The following is a 23,893-nucleotide window of genomic DNA, read 5'->3' on the forward strand; positions in this document are numbered from 1 at the left end:
AATGGCTTGGAACGTGAGGTAGGTCGCAGCAATTTCAGATAATGTGGAAGTATTAAATCAGAAATAGGGAGGTGATATGTAAAGAGGCATTTTTGAACACTTCTGTGTGGCAACGGCATGTGACATTTTCCTTTTTTTAGGAGTTTTGTTTGAGATCTGTTTCCACGGTACTACGAATTTTATTCTCCGCATGTTTGGAGGTTTTTCACTTTTGTAAATAATTGACTCAATTTTAAAAGAACAAGACCAAAATATAACCCAAGTAAGTAATATATGGATATATTTTGCTCATGTGTTCTCAACTTAGTTTTTTCTTTTTTCCCCTTCCATTATATTGTTAATCGGCTCTTCGCCACCTGCGAAAAAATTAGTCAATTACTTAATTAAAAATCTCTATAACATATCAAATTCAGAATTATAAATATTCTAGTCCTATTATATGTTGTTTTCCTTCTCGTCATTTAGATTTTATGTTATTAATAGCTGTTTTACTCATTTTCGAAATATATGTCATTGCTGAATAATAGTAAATCTTATATTTTAATATTCTTAAACATTCCATTCCATAAAACGTTTTATCCTTATTCGTTTTAATGATAAATAAAGTAATTTAATTAGTTTTATTTTTTCTTACTGTTGTTTTATTTTTATACTAGGTGGGGCTCTATTTGCTGCTTGTTACATATTAACCACAAATTTACCTAATAGATTGAGGCAATGCAAGAACAGTGATAAAATTTTGTAATATTCTGTTAATGAATTTTTGCAGTTCAGGTATTCAGGGCCGGATGCAAGAGAGAGGTCATGGCCCTCTCCCCAAATCTTAGATGGTATTTTGTAGTCTGGAAGAAATGCTGCAGTAAGGTTAATTGCATTTAAGCGACTGATTGGTTTATATGTGATTGTTTAATTAAAAGAAGCTGCTCAAAGTAGGGAAATAAAAGAACTAAATAGATTGGTGTTGTTTTTTTTTAAATAATTGATTTTTTTTTTTTGTGGCTTTACATATTTAATCTTCTTAAAAAAATAAAGGAAAAATATTTATTGGTGAATAATCATTTAATTATGGAAGATTCTTGCATAAAGTCACTATTATGAACATGGGGTATAACACATTGTATACAGTCAAATCAAGACTATATATTTTATAAAAGTTCTGATATACTCTCTCATATATAATATACATATATGAGAGAGAGAGATTATATATAGAAAGAAAGTATTATGTGTTCTTGGTCTGGGCTAGATTTAAAGTTGATGGTAGGTAATCATAGAAGCTGTAACTAATATTTACTTTAATTTTCCATTTAAAATAAAGTCTTTGGTGTGTAATGGCACAGTTTTGTCTAATATGCGTTTTTCCAGCTGATTAGGTCCTTTTTATTGACCCTAAACCCTCCAGAAAATGCGAGTACCCAAAACTATATTCTTGAGCTTGACCCTCTGCCCTTGGATATTTATTGATATGCATTTACTTGCATAATGGAATTCATCTAGGTTTGTTAACTAGAAATAAAATTAATTATATACTGTGCATGAAAATATAAGTATATAATTTTATTGGAGATTTTTGAAGGGAAAAAATCAATTTTATTACTATTGTGATTAGCATTAATTTTGTAACTCTTTCATTGTCATCTTTTAGTATATTCCTAGTTAATAAAGAAGTTAAAAGTTTAACTATCTATATATTCATACAGATATTTAAAAATGGCTTTCAATAATGACTAAATTTATTGAACATGATTTTTATGGTGTAAAATTGTTTGAAATACAAATTATCTCTTCATCAATTGTGTATTAGATCATACCTAGCTATTTATAAAGTGTTTATACGAGTTATTTTTAATAAAAGGAATAAGTCTAATGTTTCTGCTGCTTCCCCCCCCCTTCTTCCCGTGATTCACTTTTACCCATAAGGTTTGAAGAAGACCAGTCTTAGTAGTATGTAAACAACTAGATAGAAAAAACAAAGTTACATAAGGGCAATAAATTTTTTCTAAAATCGTGTTTCAATTGTATCGCTATTTCCCCCCCCCCTAATTTTATACAATATATTTTGAATCAATCGTCATGGAATCACGTAATTAATACTTTACTTTTAGTTATGAAGTTTTCTATAATTTACTTTGAAAAATTCCCTGTGAATGATATAAATAGCATAAAAATTTCCTATTGGTCTTTATTACATTTTTATTATTTGTTTATAACTTTATACTATCAGAATATGGATTCTGATAAATAATTATGTGCAGTTGGCAAAAGTAATCTGTTCTTATGAATATTAAATTCTGTTTTTGTAATTTTTGGTATGTTTTTTTAAGAAAATCATTTTTTCCTTCATTTTATTTTTTTTAATTATCAAGTGCCTCTTGGATTTGCTAATGTATTAATAGGATTATTGCAAACATTGTGTTCAGTTTTCTATTCTAAACCTTTAATTTTGTTATTCTTTTTCATATTTGTTATCTTGCTGATTTGATTTCTATCCATTTTTAATAATAATTTAATTATTAAAATTTGATCAATTCAAACAGATGCAACATGTTTAACATTTAAAAGTGAATCCTCTTGGAGGAATATCAATTTCCTTATTTTTTACTTTTATTTTGAGACTTCTCGGTCATCTTAGAATAACATTTACTCATTTTGGAAATTTTATTTTGAAGAAATGCTAATTATGAAGCAATTTTTAATAATATGTAATCAAGTTTTTTTCTCCCCTTCTTGAACTGTATCTTACTAATTATTTTACCATAATAAAAAATTATTTATCTTGATTATATGATTGCATTAAAAAATTAATTGTTTATTTTGCATCAGCAAAAATTGTTTTATTACATTTAATCATTAACTTTGGGGAGAGGTGAGATTTTTATTTTTTTTTTTTTTTTTTTTTTCTGAACCTAAAAAATTTAAATAGGAAATTTGTTTTGCACGCTGGAAGTTCAGATTAGTAACTTACTTTGATAGTAAAGTGTTTGAAAATTCAAAAGGACAAGCTGTTGATTGGCAAGCGATTGATTTCTATAAGTTAAGATTCCCATGGAGTATGTTGTTAAAATTTGCTTTATGATACTCTATATGCTCGTGAATTGTATGCATTTTTGTGAATTCTGATTCTTACTTTATCTTAAGAAGATTTTGATTAATTGCTTAACAATGCATCATTTTGTTTTAAAATAAAATATATTCTTAAAACCATAATATATATGATATATTTTTACTGAATTTAATAAAAATTGTTCTACTGGCTTTTTATGCATTGAGTGTTTAAGTTATTTAATTCATTTTTCATTAGTTAAAAAATTCTCTTTCTGATAACCACACAAATATTTTTAAAACCATATGTTATCTTTAACATGTACACTGTCAAAAATTAAAAGGCTGCATGGTTTTGATAAAATTAAATAAATGATTTTGCTGGTGGCTAATGTTAATTAAAACAGTTATTGTATTTAAACTGTAGCAGAAATCAAAAGTAAAAAACTCTACATATCAACATTTAGGACATCAGTTCCTAGAAAAAGAATATAAATGATGAAATCCTGCTTTCATAGGAATTTTTTTTTTTTTTTTTTCATTCTGTAATTTATAAAATGTAGTGGTACAAAAATTCTTTTTTTTTTGGAGGGGGGGGGAAGCAGAAAAAATTATTGAAATATTTTAAAGTGATCTTGGTTTTTAGGAATTATCGGATTATTAAAGACTGATATCACGATAAATAAGAGTGTTTAAAACCGGTTAAAAATTATTTTCCAGCTATGGATTTATTTTCAAGCAAAAGAAAATATTAAACATAAACTAGAGTTAAATTGCCCATATTGTTTTATAGCAGCCATTAAATGATATTTGATGTTAGAGATCATCAAAAAAGAATTAGTTTGCAAGGAGTATTTCTCTTGGTATCAGAATTGAGGACATCAAATTTATTAATCCTAAATAAACTTAATAAAAATGACCCATTTGTATGTAGGTTAATAATACAATTTGGATAAAGTGAAGAATACTGTGCCCCCGAGTTTGTCGCTAATATGGCAACCCATCGGAACGCTCTTCTAGCAAACCTAATGCTGTTTTGCTTACTACTTTTTGCAATGGTTGAGTTGTACATGAACTACAACAAAAAATGTTAAATTAAAAATAATTAAAAAATATCGATTAAATATTTTAATTTTGTTCTTTATTATAATTAAAAGTTTTTTTAAATAAAGTTAAGCTTATAATTAAGTTATTTTCTTCCTTGTTTTAATGTGAATACGAACAGAAAATATTTATTCTTTTGCAATTTTTAATTGTCAGTATGCGCTTTAAAAAATCGTCTGAATTCTTAATTTACGAAATCGTCTGCATTCTCACTTTAAAAGACAACTGCAATGGAATCAATTCTTCGCAGTTCTCTTAATTTTTTTGGTGTTCTAACAGTTGGTTCCCTTCATAATTTGTTATGTTGGCAATTATGCAAGAATGGATGTCGGGTAAATGGGATGGAAGACAGTATTTCGAATTTGCAGAATGGATGAAGAGTGAGTGAAATACATATATGTGGGTGTGATGGGTTTTAATGCATCAGTCCACTTGAATTAGCTTAATCTTTTTATTCTTGATTAACAAATGATGATTCTGATGAATTTTACAAATGAGAATTCAATGATGAAGGAGTTTATATTACATGAAGATGGATAGTTGATGTTGTTTAAAAGGACCTTTCCCACCTACGCGTGGTACACTAGCATTTGCAGAGGAATTCTTCAACGCTAGAATTCCAGTTTCGGTCCTTTCTCAGAGTATCTCTTCTTCTCGGTTTCCGGTCGCACCCTTCTCGGCAGACGTCCGTTCTCTCCCCTCGTCTAGTGAACTCTGAACTCTGCCCTCCGACTGCTGGCTATCACCGGATGAACTCAGAGTGCCCTCTCGTGGAGTTAATTCACCACATATATGAGTTGATGAAGTTGAGAAAAGGATGTTTGTTTGAAATTTTGTATCGAGAATGTTCCGATTGCTTCTTTCTCCATTCTTTCTTTTCTTTTGGTTATGTACTGTTCCTGTTATCCACACTGTCCTTATGTTCAATGTGCTAATGAAGATACTAGGTTCCCGCTCCCGCTGCTTGCAAAGTCGTAGGATGTTTTTTTTAAGTTAAAAAGTTTTGCCTTCGGCATCTGTAGAAGGCACCAGGCAGACTGGAAAAAAAAATACGTGTCAGTAAAAAGTTCTAATTATATGGCGAGAAATGGTAACAGTAACTGTTCCGCGGAAGTATTTGTTTATTTTGCCCGCCATCTTTATTGGCGGCTTGGTATTGTTCGCGCAGCAAAGGGCACGCTAAAATTCACTTTTACCTACAATTTATTTCCTTTGATCTAAATATACTGTGCAATTCGAAGTTTTTCAAAAGTAGTTGTATGTAGATAGAATCAAGTACTTTTCACTGGCAAGTCGCAAGTCAGTATAAAATGTCCCAATTTATGAATATGTTCTTGAATAGGAGTAAAGGGACACTAGAAGTAACCCTGCCTTCATACAAGAAAAATCATAGAACAAATATTGGTCATATTGATGGAATTGACGTAAGTAAACGTATGTACATGCATAATATCTGGAATTATGGCTAGATTTTCCATGCATACAGCGATTCCATAATTGAAAATACATCCCACTTATTATTTATAAATTCCATTTTCAGATCAAATAATTTTTTAAACATACATAATGCATTTCTTTCTAATTCTTAATGAATAAGTACATTCATGAGAAAATACAGAAAACTGGAGGGAAAATCCAGTTTAAACTACATTTCATATTTAAATATTTACATAATTTTGCTGTAAAAAAAAAAATTGAAAATACACTATGGAAAACATCTGTTTTAAATAAGCAAATGTCGTGTATTTTGTTGCATATCCATTAGCATTTATTATTGCTTCCAGATATTATGGTATAGAATCAAATATTGTATCTGAAGGTATTTCATTCCATTCTTGTAGAACATGTTTCAAATTATAGTTGGTTGTACAGCCTTTTTGAGCATGGATTATAAATTTTCAATGACATTCATGTCTTACCACTGAAGAGGCAGTATTTAGTAGCTTTTTACAATGATAAACACACCAAGTTTTCACATTATGTAGCTTATGTTTTGATTCAGTGATTTGTCAAAATATGAAATTTTCCCCAAACTTAAATTAATGGCACTTACATTTAAATTATTCTTTAGTATATTTAGATAAATCATAGGACTCGTAATATTGTTACAGTAGCATATTTCCCATACAAAATTTCATAAATTCTAAAGGCTTGTTATAGGAAGTATATGGTTACACAGTCAACAGGCATCAATAATAAATAATGGCCTTTATTAATACGAAGACACAGACGTACACAAACAATAAAAAGCAACACTTAGAACAAACAGCAGTCCACAAGTAGAAATCTGTATAAAAAACCACAACAGCATATAAAACGACCAGACAAAGAAAGAAGAGAGAATTCATGCATTTATTCATGTCTCTCCAAATGCCTGCTATTCTGTATTGTCTCATTTTAATTGTACTCAACTGCTAATTCACTACTATACGACTGGCTTCAATTCAGTACTTGTCTCCAAGACTTGATGCACAGCTGAAGTCTCAATCGCTTGAGCTCCACTCAAAGCTTGCGCTTTGCTAATCTAAAATGATCTAATTTCTCATTGACTAAGTATACGACTCAACAAGCTCCGACTCCAGCTTGGTCTGCTGGCTTTTTATAGCTTCCAGAGCAGAGCACAGAAGTTTCTCAAAGAATCGGCATAATTCGTCTCCTATTGGTCCCAATGCCAAAATTCGTGAAGATTCATCCATTTTGTCACTAAATGGTTGCCAACCTTAGGGGGTCATTGATCTGACATCCAATAGAACTGGCCATAAAATTATCTTTCCTACGCTGGAACTAATAATTGTTCTGGGAAGCAACATTACCGATTCATAACAATATCATGAAAACAAACTTCCCAATTTCACTTGTAGCTACACAACTTACAATCCAAAACAGATCCACTTATTTTACTATGAGATGCAAGATTTTCGAAGACCAATGTTTGATTTTTTGAACCATGGGATGGAACACTGTCAAATATATTAAATTTGCTTTCATTGCTGAAAACCATCTTTCTCCAAAATATTGTCTTTAATTGATGTTACTTAGCAAATTCTAAACACTTTCTTTGATTGTGCAAACTTACGAATTTCTTTACTTTTTCTCTAACCATTATGATTAGTTTTTTTTTATAACATTTCATATGATTTGAGGACAAATATTCTTATCAACGATTTCAAATGTTTCTACAGATGATTTATGGCAGTTTTGGAATCCATCTTGATTTCTTTCAGTATTTTTTTCCCTCTTTATGGCAGCTGTGCTTAGAATTTTTCTTCCTCTTATTTTCAATCAATCCCTCTGTTTTGTACTTTTAAATTACTTTCTGGACAATTGTGTGATTTTATTCTATAATTTACTCCGTATTTTCCCTATAAGATTTAACATTTTTGGATAACCTTAAAACATACTTTCTTACATCGATACTGGTTTGCCCCTGACGTTTTATATTATTTTCTGAAATGCTTAATTAAAGTATAACAGACAGGTGTTTCAAGTAAAACTAAATGTTTTTAACAATGATGACGTGAATTTATCTAAAAACTGTAGCTTTAAGGGAAAAAAATAATTAAATGCATCTTTTCATAAATACATTCTTAATTTTTTTAAAATGCAAAATCTCTATAGTAACAATTCTAAATTTCATTTAAAAAAATAACCTTTTTAATCTAATATTTTTATTTTTATATATTTAGATTATAAAATGTGTGTATTTTCATTACATGTACAATCATTACATGTATTATATTTAAAATTTAACAAAGAAAGTATATTTGTTGTAAAAACGGAAGTTTTTGAATCACTGTATATGGACAAGTTGTTTAAACTTCATGTCATACCTTAAATTGTGCCTGATCACAAAAGCCTTTGTAACCAAGTAGAACACTTGGTCCTTTCTTTTAGTTGTTGTTAACCATTATTACAAAATATTTAAGAATTCAGCTAAAAATTAATGATTTGACCAATTTATTCATTTAATAATTTTCTCACCGGAGACTTAAATATTCTGTAATGGTAAATTGAGTTAAATTTTAAAATATATGCAATTAGTCACAGCATCAAATTATTTATCATATTGCAGATTTTATAAAAATGTAAATCTGTTATTTCTATATTGAGTGCAATACTGAATTTGTTTTTAAAAAATTGTCATTACTTTACCAGAACAGCTATTGACTTTCAAAATGGTAAAGTTAATATTTTTAACTTCTGTACAAATTTATTCCTAAATTTCACTATTTCTATAAAAAATTGCACCTGTTTTTCATGAAGGCATCCTTAGACTTATTTGACTTAGTAGTTCTCTACTAATGAAATAATATTGTCTTACAACAGTGTTTTTATTTGCTGTGTGATGAGTTTGGTGCAACACTTAATGATCCCCCGCCGCGCTTTCTCTTCCCTTTTTATCATCCAACTTTTTTTTTATCCTTTTTTTTTTCCCCCAACAATGAACATTGCTATTTATTAAAATGCTGGAATAGTTATCTGGAAGGGACAGTATGAATGCTTACTATGCCTTACTTATTACGAATCGAAAAACATTCCAATTTTTAAAGTTTTAGATGTTGAAGAATTTATTTAAGTTATGCCTGGTAAGTATATATTTAAACTTTTATGTGTTGTTAAAAAAAGAATATGGGATATGGTCCGATCAACGGAAAATATGAAAATAGCAGGGTGAATTTAATGCGCCAAAACGATATATCGAACATGGGAAAAGTTGCTATAAAAACACTTCACATATTCGATCATCATTCTCATTAATATGTCATTTTTGAGCAATCGCTTGAACGACCTACTACAGGTATTCAACTGTACTATATTGAATTGTAATTAATTTCAATATGTAATTACGTTATCAATCGCGAAAAATCTAGTATGATGAAATTTTAACTTGAAGCCTTAATTTGCCTTAAATTTCCAATGATCGCGATATTTTTGGAATGTCCTCATCCATTTGAACATTTTTATTTGTTGGACGAATCTTGCTAAATTTGTCTTGATTAAGAAAAAAAGAAACTGTTGAATGTGGTACTTAAATAATTATAAAGAATTTTTGGATTTAGATGCTATCATTTTATAATTTTTTTTCTCTCTTTTTATGACTCTTATAGAAATTTTTTCCCCAATGAAATCTCCCTTTATATGTAAAATCTTGTTCTGAGCAACGCCCAGCATAAAGCCATTGAAGTTAGAGGAGTATGAAATTTGGAAAGTTATTTTTTGGGCATTAGAGGACCACTGATTTCTCAAACTTTTAATTCGAAGTTTAATTAAAATATAAAATTTTAATGTGTTTTCATCATAACATCAAAGCATATTATTGCATAAATATTATTTTAACACCGTTTTAAAGATTAAAAAAAGAATAACTTTTGAATAATAAAAATTTTATTTGGTGGTTTGGTAATTTTTTAAAAGTAATTCCTGAGAAATTAGTTTTGGACACAGTTATAACTAGGATTTTTATTATAATGAAATTCAAAATGATATTGTTTCTTCGAATCGTAGCTGTTAAAATAGTAGTGAAAGGAAAAAAAAAAAAAAATTCTTTCTTTGCTTTAATTTAAACTTAAAAATTTTTTAAGTATATTCATTGAATAAAATTCTTCATTTGTTAAATTTTGAAGCAGTGTGATATATTGTCCTGCGCTGCCTTCAATTAAGACGTTTTTTTTTAAAAAAATGCTTTAGTTGGTATTTTTACTTTATCGTATACAAAATTCAGAGAAAATATTTCAATCGTCAAGAAATTCGAATTCGAGATTTTAATGAATCTCCACGTTTCATATCTACTTGAATTCGAAAACGCAATTTCGGAAAATGTCTGTCTGTGACAAAGATAATACAAAAACACTTTAAATCAGATGGATGAAATTTGGTATACGGTCTTCACACCAAACATGTAGATTTCGGTCAAATTTTCAGTTAACATCCGTTTAGAGGAAATCTGTTTGTCTGACTGTTCAAATATAAGTTAGCGTGATAACTATAAAACGAAGAGAGCTAGATAGCTAAAATTTGGCACACAAATTTAATATCTATTGTATAAACATCTTTCAAATTTTGTAATATTGTGACTACGAGTACTGTTTTGTGTGGAGCTTTTGTTTAAATCAATTGGAAAGAATGCGTCTAAAACCCAAATTCGCTTTGATACTTTCAACAGCATGCCAGATATTAATCCCAAAGCACTTGCCAACGATCACATGATAGAATCAGTAAAAATATTTAATTCACACCTAGTATTAATATTCCGTAACTGTTGTAGGCCAATGCCACAAAAGGCATTTCCTGGAAATATGTGAGAAAGTTTTGGGAAGACGCTCTGGCTGATTTATTTCCATTTTATTTATAACTATAGAGCTGTTTACATTATGAATTTGGTTCCGTTATTTATGACAACAAAGACTTGTTAAAGCATTTTCATTTCTTTATAAAATATATATAACGTTTCTTTTGTAATTTTTTTAGGTAAGAATTTTTCCTTACAGGTTAAAAAGCAGGTTTCATTCAATTTTAGGAACGTTAAACATTCAAGAAGGACTTTTACTACACTTTAGAAATAAGAAGTGATAAGACAATTTCTTTTTAGTCTGATCATTTGTGAATGCTGCTATTATTTTCTATAAAAAATAACATTAAAAATTTATTTTGAATATGGTATTTTTCTATCTTCAATATCATGGCAGTTTCGCCAGTCATATGATGATAGCCATAGGAATGCTTTAGTTCTTAGCTTTATAAGGTAGCAAATAAAATTACTTAATGGAATGAATCAGTGCAGGGAGAAATTGTCTCTTTCCATCCCAGCCTAGTTGGATCTTAATTATAGTTGCTTGTATAAAAATCTAATACAAAATTTGTGGTCATTCTGAGCTTCTACATCATTATAGACATTTTCAGAAATATTGAATAAGCTCGCATATCATTGTTGTTAATCTTATAAAAGTTGACTTAATTTTTTTAGTATTAATAGGGGTTTTATTTCTTTCCATTTTTATGATCATTTCTATGCTTTTGCTTACATTAATACTCTAATTTGCAAATAAAACTTATTTAGTAGATATATCTTGGAAAAACAAATGTATGTTCTAAACAGTAATATTTTATGTGCTTCTATTTTTATTAGTATAATATGAAAGAGAAAATCTAAGCTTTGAATGTGTATTTTGAATTTTTGTAATTTATGAATATAAAACAAGTTTTCATGTTTTTCTGACCTTTTTCTCCCTAGGATGTGTGCACAAAAGATTGAAGATGTCATTTTGACTGCCACAAAAATGGTTGAAGATCAGATAGATGCTGAAATTGAAAAGTTGGATCGGATGGAAGATGAGGAACTCCAAGCCTTGGAGCGGAAAAGAGCTGCAGCTTTAAAAAAACATTTAAAAGAGAAAGAACAATTACTTCAGCAAGGTCATGGTGCTTACTCTGAACTAGCAGATGAAAAGGAGTTTTTTGAAGCTACGAAGAAAAGTAATAAGGTTGTTTGTCACTTTTATCGCAGCAGTACAATGCGTTGTGCAATTGTTGATAAACATTTGCAGGCTTTGGCCCCTAAACATGTCGAAACTAGGTTTTGCAAAATAAATGCTGAAAGCTCTTTCTTTTTAGTACAGCGCTTAAATGTTCGAGTACTGCCAACAATAGTACTTATTAAAGATGGAAAAACTGTTGATTACATAATAGGATTTGATGATCTTGGAGGTGTTGATGATTTCTCAACTGAAATGATGGAATGGCGTATTGCTAGGGCACATGTTATAAATTATTCTGGTGACTTATCTGCTCCTCCAGGTAAAAATAAAAAACCAACAAATCCATTACTGAGATACAAGCCCAAAACCATTCGTGGTGGCAATGATGATAGCGATAGTGACTAAATTGAATCGGTTTCATTTCAGCAACATTCCTTCATATATTTTTTGAATATGCTTTTAATAACATTTTTGTTAAGACAATAAAATTTGATGGTTTAACATTGAAAGTGTAATTTTTTCTTCTGTAACTTTGCATATCTTTCAGATTGCTTCGATCTTGATTCATTTTTAGTTTTTGCATCTGTACCTTTTTGTATGCACATCTGATGTACAAGTATCATATACTAATTAAAATTATTTTTAAAATTTGAAATTATTTTCTTTCAACCAAACCATTTCAGAAGCATTTCACAGACATAAAAAATAAAAATATCCTTATATTTTAGTTCACTCCCCCCCCCCTTTTAAAAGATGTTTTAAGAATTACATAATTGGCATATAATTTGTCTCGGAATAAAGTACTACACAGTTTTTAATGTACTTGGGTCTCTTTCATGCAGCAGATGAGATTTATGTTTTAGTAAACTTGCTTAGAGAGTAATTTTATGTAATATGGAGGCTGGGATTAAATATAAAGTCTAAAACTGAGAGCTCATGCTTTTAACTCTAATTTTGTATATGTATGTAAATTTATTTGATTCTTCAAAAAATTTTCTTAGAAAACATTATGAAAAAGAAACTTCTCATTTGTATCTTCTATTTGTTTTTTTTTAAAGTATATTTTAAAATTTAATTCGAATTTATGGTTGCTTTTACAGTTTATTGTAATATATATCTTTTTTTGTCTAATCCTTGATTTGAAACCGAGGAAATATATTATCATTTACTTGAACTGTTCTCATCTCTTTTCTTGATAATATTTTAAGTTGTAATCACTTCTGCTGAACCACAGAAAATTTTAAAGTATTATCTCTTCTATTATGTAACTTTTATAAAAAATTTATCAAAGTATCAAAATGAGTAAGTATTGTCTCTTCTTATTGAGGCAAAATTAAATTAAATAATAATTTTTGGTAGTATTTTTAGCTTAAATGATTATAAAGCAGTTCTATATGAATGTAATACATTTTGTGGTGTTTTTGATTTTATTTAAAGAGATAAATACAATGTGATTATACATTTAAAAAAAAAAATTTCAGAAAATACTGATTTATTATTTAATGCTATAAACTTTAAAAGAGAAGTTTTATGACATTTTCAAATGGTTTCTTTAAAAATTCATTCCTTTCTGGGTTTTATTAATATTTGTTCTACCAGAATTGAGCAAAATATGTTTTCATTGAATCTTCACTCATCTCTCCCCTAAAACTTGATTTATTTTGGATTTACGTTTAAGCACATTACCCATATTTATTGTGATTCTTGAATTATCATTAAATTAATATTATCTTCACATATAAAAAAAGAGAGAAGATTTATTAGTGTTTATTGGTAAATACATATTCAAGCAGTTGATGAATATATTTGCTTTCTCATCAATTTTAAAATTAGAACAGCATTTGTGTTTGTTTCTCTACCATAGGCAGCGTCCATTCTTTCAGTATTGTTAAGTGAATTTATATTTCATTTTTTAAATTATTATAATTTAGTTTTTTTTAGGTTTCTGAGACATACATTAATCTTTGGTACAAAAAATAAGCATAAAAATTGAACACATTAACATTTGTTATAGTAAATTTTTAAATGCTTCACTAGTTCATTACCAAATTTCATGCTATTTTATTATTATCGTGAGTTTTATTATTATTATGAGTTTTATTACTATCATAAATTATGTGAAAAAAGGAATGCATTCATATTTAAAAGAGTAAGTCTTTTGCATAATTTTTAATAGTTTCTCTTGAGTCTTTAAATAATACAAGAATTGGAGGGGCTTGGTTGGAAAGACAAAGACCAAGGGCTACTTGGTGCTGTATGGTTGTAGAGAAAAGAAAATTGGATATAATTCAGGAGGCAGGGGTGAAGGGTGTGCAGAAGTTGTGACCTCAGACACCAGCTTGGTGTAAAGAGAAATGATAACGAATCTTTAAATATATTTAACTTGTCATTTTAGTTAATTTCCTAGTTGTATTTATTTTGAATGTATTCTAGTTCTAGAAGACCTGTATAAATGAAATTTTGTATAACGCTGAAGCTTAATATGTAATAATACTCAGTAAATTAATATAATTTAGTAACAAAATGTATTTCTATGTCATATTAATTTATTCAATTAATTTTTAAAAATACTCTGTTACTTAAAAAAAAAATTCTAATACTGTCATAGAATATATAGCGGCTGAGATTTTTAAATATTTTCTTGTGTCTCTAGGAATCTATTTTTTAAACTGTTATTTATTTAATTATATAGAAGTAGTATTTTGCTATGAAGAACATATCGTTAAAAAGTTAGTACTTGTATTAAATTTGCAGTATTTAAATCATAAATTTTGAAATTGATGTTATTTCTAAGTTAATAATCATAAAATAATTCTTGCCAAGATTAATGATTATTCAATAAGTTGATTTTGAAAAAAAACTTTCACTGAGTATTTTAATGAATAATTGATCTGTACTGGAGATTATTCAGATAATTACAACTAAAGAATGAGTAAATGACTATCAGTAAAATATCCATATACCAGCATTTCATGAAATATCCAACATATGCTTATGTTTATATTTGTATAAACTTGAACATTTACTTAGTTAATACCATATTACCCCCCCCCCATGGCCTCTAGTAGCTATGTCTCTGATCTCACTAGCAACATACATAATTAACAATTTAAGGTGTTTGAATTATTACATGATTTTCTGTTAAGCAGAAAGCACTCTCTGTGTAATACTTGAGTCCACTATATTTATTTATCTAAAAATTCTGCATGCATTACTTTTTAATATGAAATGCACCAATATCTTTCTGTTGTATTGAAAATGCAAATGAAAAATGGTTGTATGATTGGTGGTAATGCATTTAGTGTTAAAAAATGGCTTAACATATCAAACTATCTGATAAATCGAAAAAAAGATATTCCTAGCAAAATATAAATCTCTGGTCTCTAATTTATACAAGATGTTAAAGCAAGCTCAAGAAAATCGCCAATTTTATCAGCTTTCAAAAAATAATGACCACCAGAAAAAGTATGTCTACATTTCTATTAATCGAAATAGCTGTAATTAGGAATTTGCATTATTGTAGAAATCTTAAATTACCTATGTGACTACAGGCAATAATTAAAAAAAAAAAAGGCTAGAAAACAATTATAACATTTTCTTAATAGTCAACTGCGTTTTAAGCACAAACATTAGTACAATAACACATAAGAATTCTAGAAGAATTCATGAAGTTATTGGTTAAAATTCATTGTTAGAGTTACAAACCTCACCCCCCCCATATATAATCAGGATTGATGTCGATATTAATACTATGCCGTTCGCATGTCTGATAACAATACTTTTGTTTGGCGCTGTTAGGATTGCTGTCGCTAGCTGTTTTTCGGGAATCATAATTTTTAATTTCATAAAATAAATAATTATTTAAAATATTTTTTCGTAATATAAATATTAAATAAAATAAAAATTCGCTTCACATCAATGTGGTGTCATCGGCATTTGCTAGATAGTTTTCACATGACACCAAAGTGGTGTCACCAGACGGCATAATGTTCATATAAATTCAGCAGAGATAATTTCACCGAAACTCTCGCATTTTCTCTAAAAAACACGCAAATTCCCCATCCGCACATAAAATTTTCGACCATGGGCAGTCTCCGAATAAAACCAAAATTTTACACGAAAATTACAAATTTTAATAACAAGATCACACATCAAATTTATCTAAATCGTTGCATTGTTGAGCTAATGCATTATACGTGCTCGAGATTGTTAAAAGTTGATGGACGATCAACTTTTAACGGGCTGGATTCAAAATTTAAATAGGATCTTTAGATATTAAAATGGTGATCCTAATATCATTTATCAAAGTCATTTTGTTTTGTTTTGAAGTACTGCAGTTACATTCGTGCAAATATGCAGATCCTCCAGATGGTCAACCCACTTGTCAGATTTGGTTCAAAATTTCATGTGGATTTAGATTTTAAATATTTTGAGTAATCGTGTTCACTTGTACTTGGATAACCAGATAGAGACTTTCTACGACTGTATTATGTTCAAAATTCGATAGAAATCAGCCAATTTGATGCAGGGACCACTTACTAAATTTCATCTGTTTAACTCAAAACGTTTTCGAACTATCGTGTTCACAGACAGACATTTAGAAAACGTAATTTTCGGTTTCGGAGAGGTCGAAAACGTGGAGATTCCTCAAGACCTCTAATTCGAATTTTTTTGACGATTGCCGTACTTCCTCTTGGAATATTTCGTATACGAGAAAATAAAAATTATGAAATGTTATGCAAAATAATGAAATTAAATTTCTGCCACCGCATGACTCTAGATTTCAATCAATTCCGGACAGAGGCGCAGGGGAGCAATTGTCCCCCCTTCGGCAACCACTTGTCCTCCCGTCCCCGAGAAATTGAGTTTCGTCTGCAAAGATTTTCACCATTTCCAGAACGGTTATAGAGAGCTGGGCATTAACGAATATGATAATTTAAAAGCCATCTTAAAGTTAATATACTGTAAACAATCGAAATATCCAAATAACGGTTTAAGCGGGTTGGCTACATTTAGCAAAATAATCGATAAAGTGGCAAGTCTATAAGAAGTCGCATTTTGCCGATAATTTTTTGGTCGTGTGTCAACGACGTTAACTCCGCAGGCTTTCATTACATCTGTTTCAAATGTCGTTCATTCAGCTTATAATTTCCATTATATTTAGCAGAATAATTAACAAACTGGTAAGTGAATAATATGTCGCCTGTTCTTTGTCTCTCGGTTGAATTGGTATCATGGTCTACAGATGAAAAATTGTTTGCATCCACTATTTGGATCACTTGTCAATGGAATTATTAGGAAAATAAAAGCTTTTTATTTTATACACGAATAATAGTTCGGAAAAGTATCGCCATTTTATTTATCGAACTGTTACTTCCCCGTTAATGAATTTATAAGTTAATTTCTTTTAATTCATTTTGAGATTTCTCTGACAAAAATCTGGTTAATAGTTAAACTATATTTAAAAAACTCTTTTCTCTCGGCACTCTTATGCAATATCTAATGCTAAGAAGAGTTACTTAGCTGTAGCCAAATTATGTGAATTTACTATAAATCAGCAGAGTAAGTAAATTGTAGTTATAAATTGAGTTTATTTGACAATAATATATATATATATATATATATATATATATATATATATATATATATATATATTGCAGTCTAATTTATTAGGCTGCAGTTACTTTACAAATGAAATATTACCGATTAAAATTGACGACAAAATATAAATATTTGTTATATGGTAGCTTTTTAACAGCACTTTTAAGAGCTTATAAAATATGCGCTAAACCTGTTAAATAAATTAGCACTAAAGGTTTTCAAATTCTACCTTCAGTATTATAACTATGCAATCAGAGAATATATATATTTCTTTTCTTCATTTTTTTTTTCTTTTAATTACTCTTCACTGTAAAAATTATATAATTTCAAGGCTTCTAAATTTTTTTATGGGTTTTGGATAAAATGATGGTTAAAATAATTATTCAAGAATATTCATACATGACCCTGACCCCCTTCTTGAATTTTAACTTCCTAATTAGATGACATTTCCTATTTGGGACAATTATTATTATTTTAATTTCTAGAATACTAAAAAGATATTGGAGTTATTGAGGAGTTTGTAAGTGATATTTGTATTTTCAATTACTATATACTTTCACTTAATTGTAGATTTAAAATTACGAATTTAGTAATTCAATGTGCGAGTCGAGGGGAAAACACTCATACTTTGTGGGAGGAATATTAGTTTGCAATAGTTTCGAGAGAAAAAATGTACTTAACAATAAGAATACGTGTCAAAAGAGTCAAGATAGGGTTCAAATTCAAGATTTATTTGTTTTTTGTATAAAATGCATTGGTTTTTAAGTCTAAATATAGTCCACCTGACGATTGTTGGTGCTCGTCTTCGGCCTCTTGGAAACAAGAGGAGCCAATGTTGCTATAATCATGCGTTGGCGAGAGAAGTTTTCTTCGTGAAGCGTTATTGTTTACGACTTTGCGTTTATTGTTTCTTTTCCAATTTCTTATATTTACACCCACTAAACATCAGTGCCATAATGCCTCGGAATAGTATCTTTTCCAAAGAAAGGAAAATAATTATGAATATTTTGAAAATGAATGTTCTCAAAACCAATTAAGTATCCCACTTTCTCAGCCGATCAAAAGAGCTGCGGCAGTGACGGGTGTTTCGACGCGAACTGCTAATCGTATTAAGCGGGAAGTAAAAAATACTGGCAATGTAAAGTCACCCTCGAAATGAAGACGCATCGGAAAATTAATTTGTTTTTTACCAGTTTGGATGATTTTGACTTGGTGTTATAAGACAAACTGTCAGCGAATTTTATGCCAGAAATGAAGTGCTTTCTCTATGAACTCTTCTGCAGTTGTTAAGGAAAAGGTCAATTTTCCTTGGAAAGTGGAAACATTAAGACGTGTTCTACAGAAAATCAGATTTAGATGGTTATACACATATATGTATTTATTTAGACTTAACATGGTGAATTTAATGTTTAAGATATTTTCTCCAGTCTTCTTAAGAAACAATAACATCATCATAACTTTCTGCATTTTGTATTGTTTGTGTCCGAATTATAGTACATTTTTGTTTGTGCGCGCGAGCTTATTCGCCTCGGATAGAAATATCTGAATTCCCACTCGTTATTGCAACCCTTATTTAAAAATTATTTTAGGTAGGTAACTAGGCTAAAAAAAAAATCGATTTTTGATCAAAACATCGAATATTTTTTTATTAATTATTCTGGTTTTCTGAAAAGTTTCTTTTGTAAAACCTTTTGCATATAGTTTCTACATTCATTTTATATAGAGCATACATTTGTTCATTTTGCATGCCATATCATTCTGGCGCAATCGATACAAAGTTGAATGTACTCTTTTTCAAGAATGTTTTGACACTGATTACGCTAGAGGAACACGAGTGTGGTAGCATCCCGGATTAGTAGAACAAAATCAGGTAACTGTGGTCTTAGAAATGGGAGTGAAAAAAGGGAGAATCCATAGGAAATAATTTCATCTAATGTTCCTAGCTTGAAAAGACGGGTGCTCTAATATTCTTCGGAGTACCGCTGTCAAAGATAAATATTTTTCTTTTCTTTCTTTCAGAATCGCAAGGAATTTATACGGATAAACTTACAATTAATGATTTTTTTTCGCGTTTTCTCTTGCTTCGCTAGCATTTATGTATTAATACTTTTCATGTAATTATATATTATAAAAGCATTGTTCACTTTGAAGAAAAATAACTCGCCTAGAAAACGTTTTATGAATTTTTAAATTTGATCATTTCATTTTATGAAGTACTATTTTGCTTATGTTATCATTATCCAATATTAGGCATTTATAAATTATTATAGCTCTGTTCGATTAATTTATTTTTGTTGTAACCGAAACATTTTATAAGTATTAAAAAAAAATCCAGAAGATTAAGGACTGTATCAAATACGAACCAAATTTAAAATAATTAAAAACTTATTCCTCGTTAAACTTCGATTAAATATTTCCATAATCATGCTACAACAAATTTAGTGTTGCAATCTGTGTTTCTATCTATATATTAGATTCTAGAATGAAATATAACCATATTCTTGCTAGAATTTGATATCAATGCAATAAAATCTCAAAAGTCTCATAAATAATTGACTCAAACATTGACAATCTTTTCACGGCCAGTCAAAGAAACTCAGAATTTTTTTCAAATATATTTGCAATTTTTCAACAATGAGAGAGAAACCCAGTATCCGAGCAATAAAAGCTAAATAATACTTAATTTTCTTTAATTAGATGTAAAATTAATTATTATGAGTTACTTTGAAATTAGAAACTGTGTTTGCCCCCCCCCCGTCGCCGAACTTCTACCGCCGCCTCTGGTTTCCGGACCATTTAAAGTAATTATTTAAATAAACAAATTTTACATTTTTTTTCCCTCCACACCAATAACGGTTACTACACTCATGTCCAAAATTAAGGTCACAAAAAAAGTTCTTCAAAGTAATTCTAAATGGCTACCAGTGAAATTTAAACAAATTATATTTTATATATTGTGAAGGACCGGTAACAAGATATTAACCTTTGTTGTGGGAAAAAATGTGGTTTTGCATTAGTTTTTGAGAATCTACTGAAATTAGACCGTTTAGGCATCTAGGATTTTTGCCTGCAATTTTATGAATATTGCATTAAAACAAAAAACTTTAACTGTTTCCAGTGAGAATGAGTTCTCATAATCGTTTAGACGATTCCTTGAGATGGAGAGCCGTTGGCAGGCTTGAAGCTGGGCAGTCTCAAGCGGAGGTGGCTCGATGGTTACAAGTGGCACCTAAAGTGATATCCAGGTTGTGGAATCAATTCCAAATAAGTGGTACTGTAACCAGGAAGGCCGTCACAGAGCAACGACGCCTGCACAGGATCGCTATTTGGCATTAAGCGCACGACGGCATAGGCTGACAACGGCTCCTCAACTTGCTCGTGACCTTGCTGCTGCGTTTGGAATAAGAATTTCCAGACAAACAGTATACAGACGTCTAGCAGAGCGATCCCTTTATGCCCGGCGACCAGTTGAGTGCGTCCTTTTGACTGCATCCAACAGAAAAGCCCGGTTGTTGTGGTGCCGAACACATCAAACTTGGGCACAGCAAGAATGGAGGCGTGTTCTTTTTAGTGATGAGTCCAGATTTACCGCACACAGTGACACTCGTCGAATCTTCATCTGGAGAGAGTGAGAAACTCGCTATCATCCCTCCTAGTAAAAGAAATCGACAGATTTGGTGGCAGAGGAATCCTTGTCTGGGGTGGCATAATGTTGGATAGTAGTACACAACTGCACGTCCTCGATGCGGGTTCTGTCAATGCCCATCGTTATAGGGATGAGATCTTTGAAGCCTATGTGATGTTGTTCCGGGGCGATTTTTGGCCCAGACTTCACGTTTATGGACGATAACGTGCGTCCACACAGAGCCCAGATCGTTGATGATTTTCTTGAGGAAGAGGATATTCGACGTATGGACAGACCCTCGAGGTCTCCGGATATACATCCTATTGAACATGTTTGGGATGGTCTAGGAAGAGTCATTGCACAGCGTAATTCCCCTCCTAATACCCTCCAAGAGTTAAAAGCCGCGCTTTTGGGAGAATGGGCTTTGTTGCCCCAAGCATTTATGGACACCCTCATAAACAGTATGAAAGCTCGTTGTGAAGCCTGTATAGCAGTGCACAATGGTCACACTCCATATTAGACAGACTATTCCCGAGATAAATGCTGTATCTCTGATTCATAATGTAACACTTTTTGATATACACTGTTTCTTAATTCCCAATAATAATCTTTTCCATGTTGTTATGTACCTATGTTCTTTCTTCCATTGTAGTGTACCTCTGTGCCAAATTTCGTGGCAACACAGTGAATAATTTTTCATTTTTCGCAGATTTTATGTTTGTGACCTTAATTTTGGACATGAGTGTAGTTGCAGACTTGGAAACTTTTAAATCTTGTTGTGAATATTGAAATTTTCATGGAAATTTTTTCCCTGTTACATTATGAATTTAAAATTGGTAGTGATAAATGGGAAGTGGTGCTTATTTATAAAATCTCCAAAATAATTGTGAGATTTTATAAATAAGCACCACTTCCCATTTATCATTACCAATTTTAAATTATACAAGAAAATACGTTTTGGCGAGAGTTTTTTTCCATTAAGAAAATCTAATTTTATTTCTATTCCGGAATATGTTTATTTTACAATTATCTTACTCTAATGTGATCTCTTTATTTCCTTTGCCTTTTTAAATCCTAGCTATTTAAATCGTGTTAACTGAAGGGGGGGGGAGTGAATTCGATCTTTTAGTCTGAAACGATAGTCGTAGTACGATATCATCGTAAAGATAAAGCATTATAAAGAGTGCCCCAAAATTAATGTAAGATTTGAATTTGCCATCATTCATGCAGTAAAGTGTTGGCAACCCTATTTAAAAAAAGCATTTGACAGCTGATAGTTTAGGGTTAGTAAAAATGGAGCGTTACATGATAGAACAATTTTAACTTAAGATTTGAATTAAATAAAAAGCATTTTTTTTTTCTTTTTAATTGTTATATTTTTACTGGATCGTAAAGTACACAGGATAGGGTTAAGTATGGAATAACACATAGGGCAAACGGATTACACAGCTTTGTTGGCATATACGCAATTTTTTGTTGAAATTTTCCATGATTATTTTCCATAACTGAGGCTGAATTTCGCTGATGCACGCTTACTTGTTGGTACCTTTGACTTAAAATAACCCCATAAAAAGGAATCCAAAAGTGTTGAATCACACGATCTAGGGGGCAAATTTTCAAATTGTGTCCGCCAGATTTTCATTATTTTTGAAATAGTGTTTAACAATTAAAACTACATTGTTCTATCGTATAATGCTCTATTTAACTAACCTAAACTATCAGCTGTCAAATGGTTTTTTTAATAGGGTTGTCAACACAGCACGAATGGTGGCAAATTCAAATCTTGCGTTAATTTTGGGACACCCTTTATATTTTATCGGCTGCATTTTAATAATATTAATTTTTATTATCGTTTCGAATAAACTCATAACATTATGTAAAAATACGATAAAATGTGAGGTATTTTCACTAAATTTGAAACAAAATGAAAGCAAGTCTTTCTAGAATCCGGCTCTGTGGTTAGTCTACTGAACATTTCAATGCCGAATGAATGGTAAAAAAAATTATTGCATCATTTTTATATTTAGTTTTGGAAAATTTTATTCCATAAAATCGTAATAATAAAAGTCTTGAATAAAACTGGTATCACTGAAAATCATATTTTATGATTATTGATAGGGTGTGAAACCGACATTTGTGTAGCAATATGTTCTGAATTTAATTAAAAACACATTAACATTTCAATTAATTTTTAATTAATAAAAATTAATTAAAATGAAAAAACTTTCGTATCTACTGTCCAAGAATTAATTACGCACCAAATTTGACAGCGTTAGGCACAGCAGTCTATCCTGCAGAAAGCATTATGTTAAAAAGTAACAATGCGAAGAGTCTTGAAATTTTCTTGAAAATTTCTCACACACTCTCAAGTAAAGGTAATATGGGTTCCTTCTCCTGCGGTAATATGGTTTTGAGAATTTTTCACTAGGCCGTGAACGCAACAAATATTCAGATTTTTATTTTCAAAGTTCTGCACAAAATAATTTTATCGTCATATTACAGGGGGGGGGGGGCAAAGCATGCAATTTTGATGCATTTATTTCATCTGGTTGAAATTAAATTTTGACACAGAATGACAATTTTATTCAAAAGAACACATATCAAATGTCATTTATCGAAATCATTGCGTTTTTGAGATACAGCGGTTGCATACTTGTAAAAAGTACAGAGGGTTAATGTATAGCCGGATTTAGTTCAAAATTTGATACAAATCTACATTTTAGATCTTAAAATCTGTGTACCAAATTTTATTTATCTAGTTTTTTTATTTATCGGGTTTACCTCTACTCGAACAGCCAGACTTCCTAAAAACAGATATCATTCAAAATTTGTTGGATACCAAATTTCATCACTAAAATTCTGATAGCTCTTGAGCTAACATATTCACAGACAAATATAGTTTCAGAAGTGAGTTTTTTTACGTGAAGATTCATCAAAATCTCGAATTCATTTTTTTTTCTTTAATGATTACAATACTTTCGTATATAAAGAGAGAAATTAAAAACCTTCTTGGAGTAAAAAAGAGATTAAAAAGATCACGAAATAC

At 30.0% G+C, this 23,893-nt stretch overlaps 2 protein-coding genes across 2 annotated transcripts in view; one reads left to right on the top strand and one right to left on the bottom strand.

Annotated features, from left to right (window-relative positions):
* The first annotated feature begins 94 nt into the window (after positions 1-94).
* LOC129958810 (thioredoxin domain-containing protein 9-like) lies at positions 95-12,269 on the top strand. The gene is made up of 2 exons (XM_056071499.1): positions 95-262; positions 11,378-12,269. Exon 2 carries the CDS (start codon positions 11,379-11,381, stop codon positions 12,024-12,026), a length of 648 nt encoding a protein of 215 aa, XP_055927474.1. The 5' UTR covers positions 95-262; position 11,378; the 3' UTR covers positions 12,027-12,269.
* Positions 4,584-23,893, bottom strand: part of LOC129958811 (small nuclear ribonucleoprotein Sm D3-like) — a 43,662-nt gene continuing 24,352 nt past the window's right edge. Inside the window, exon 2 of the mRNA XM_056071502.1 lies at positions 4,584-5,183. Coding sequence (XP_055927477.1) covers positions 5,140-5,183 — 44 coding nt within the window. The 3' untranslated portion in view covers positions 4,584-5,139. The remainder of the gene's footprint in view (positions 5,184-23,893) is intronic.

The sequence above is a fragment of the Argiope bruennichi genome, chromosome X1 (genome assembly GCF_947563725.1).
Source record: "Argiope bruennichi chromosome X1, qqArgBrue1.1, whole genome shotgun sequence".
NCBI classification, from domain to species: Eukaryota; Metazoa; Arthropoda; class Arachnida; order Araneae; family Araneidae; genus Argiope; species Argiope bruennichi.

Coding starts and splice junctions, on each gene's coding strand:
- LOC129958810 (XM_056071499.1), top strand. CDS start 11,379: ATGTGTGCACAAAAGATTGAAGATGTCATTTTGACTGCCACAAAAATG.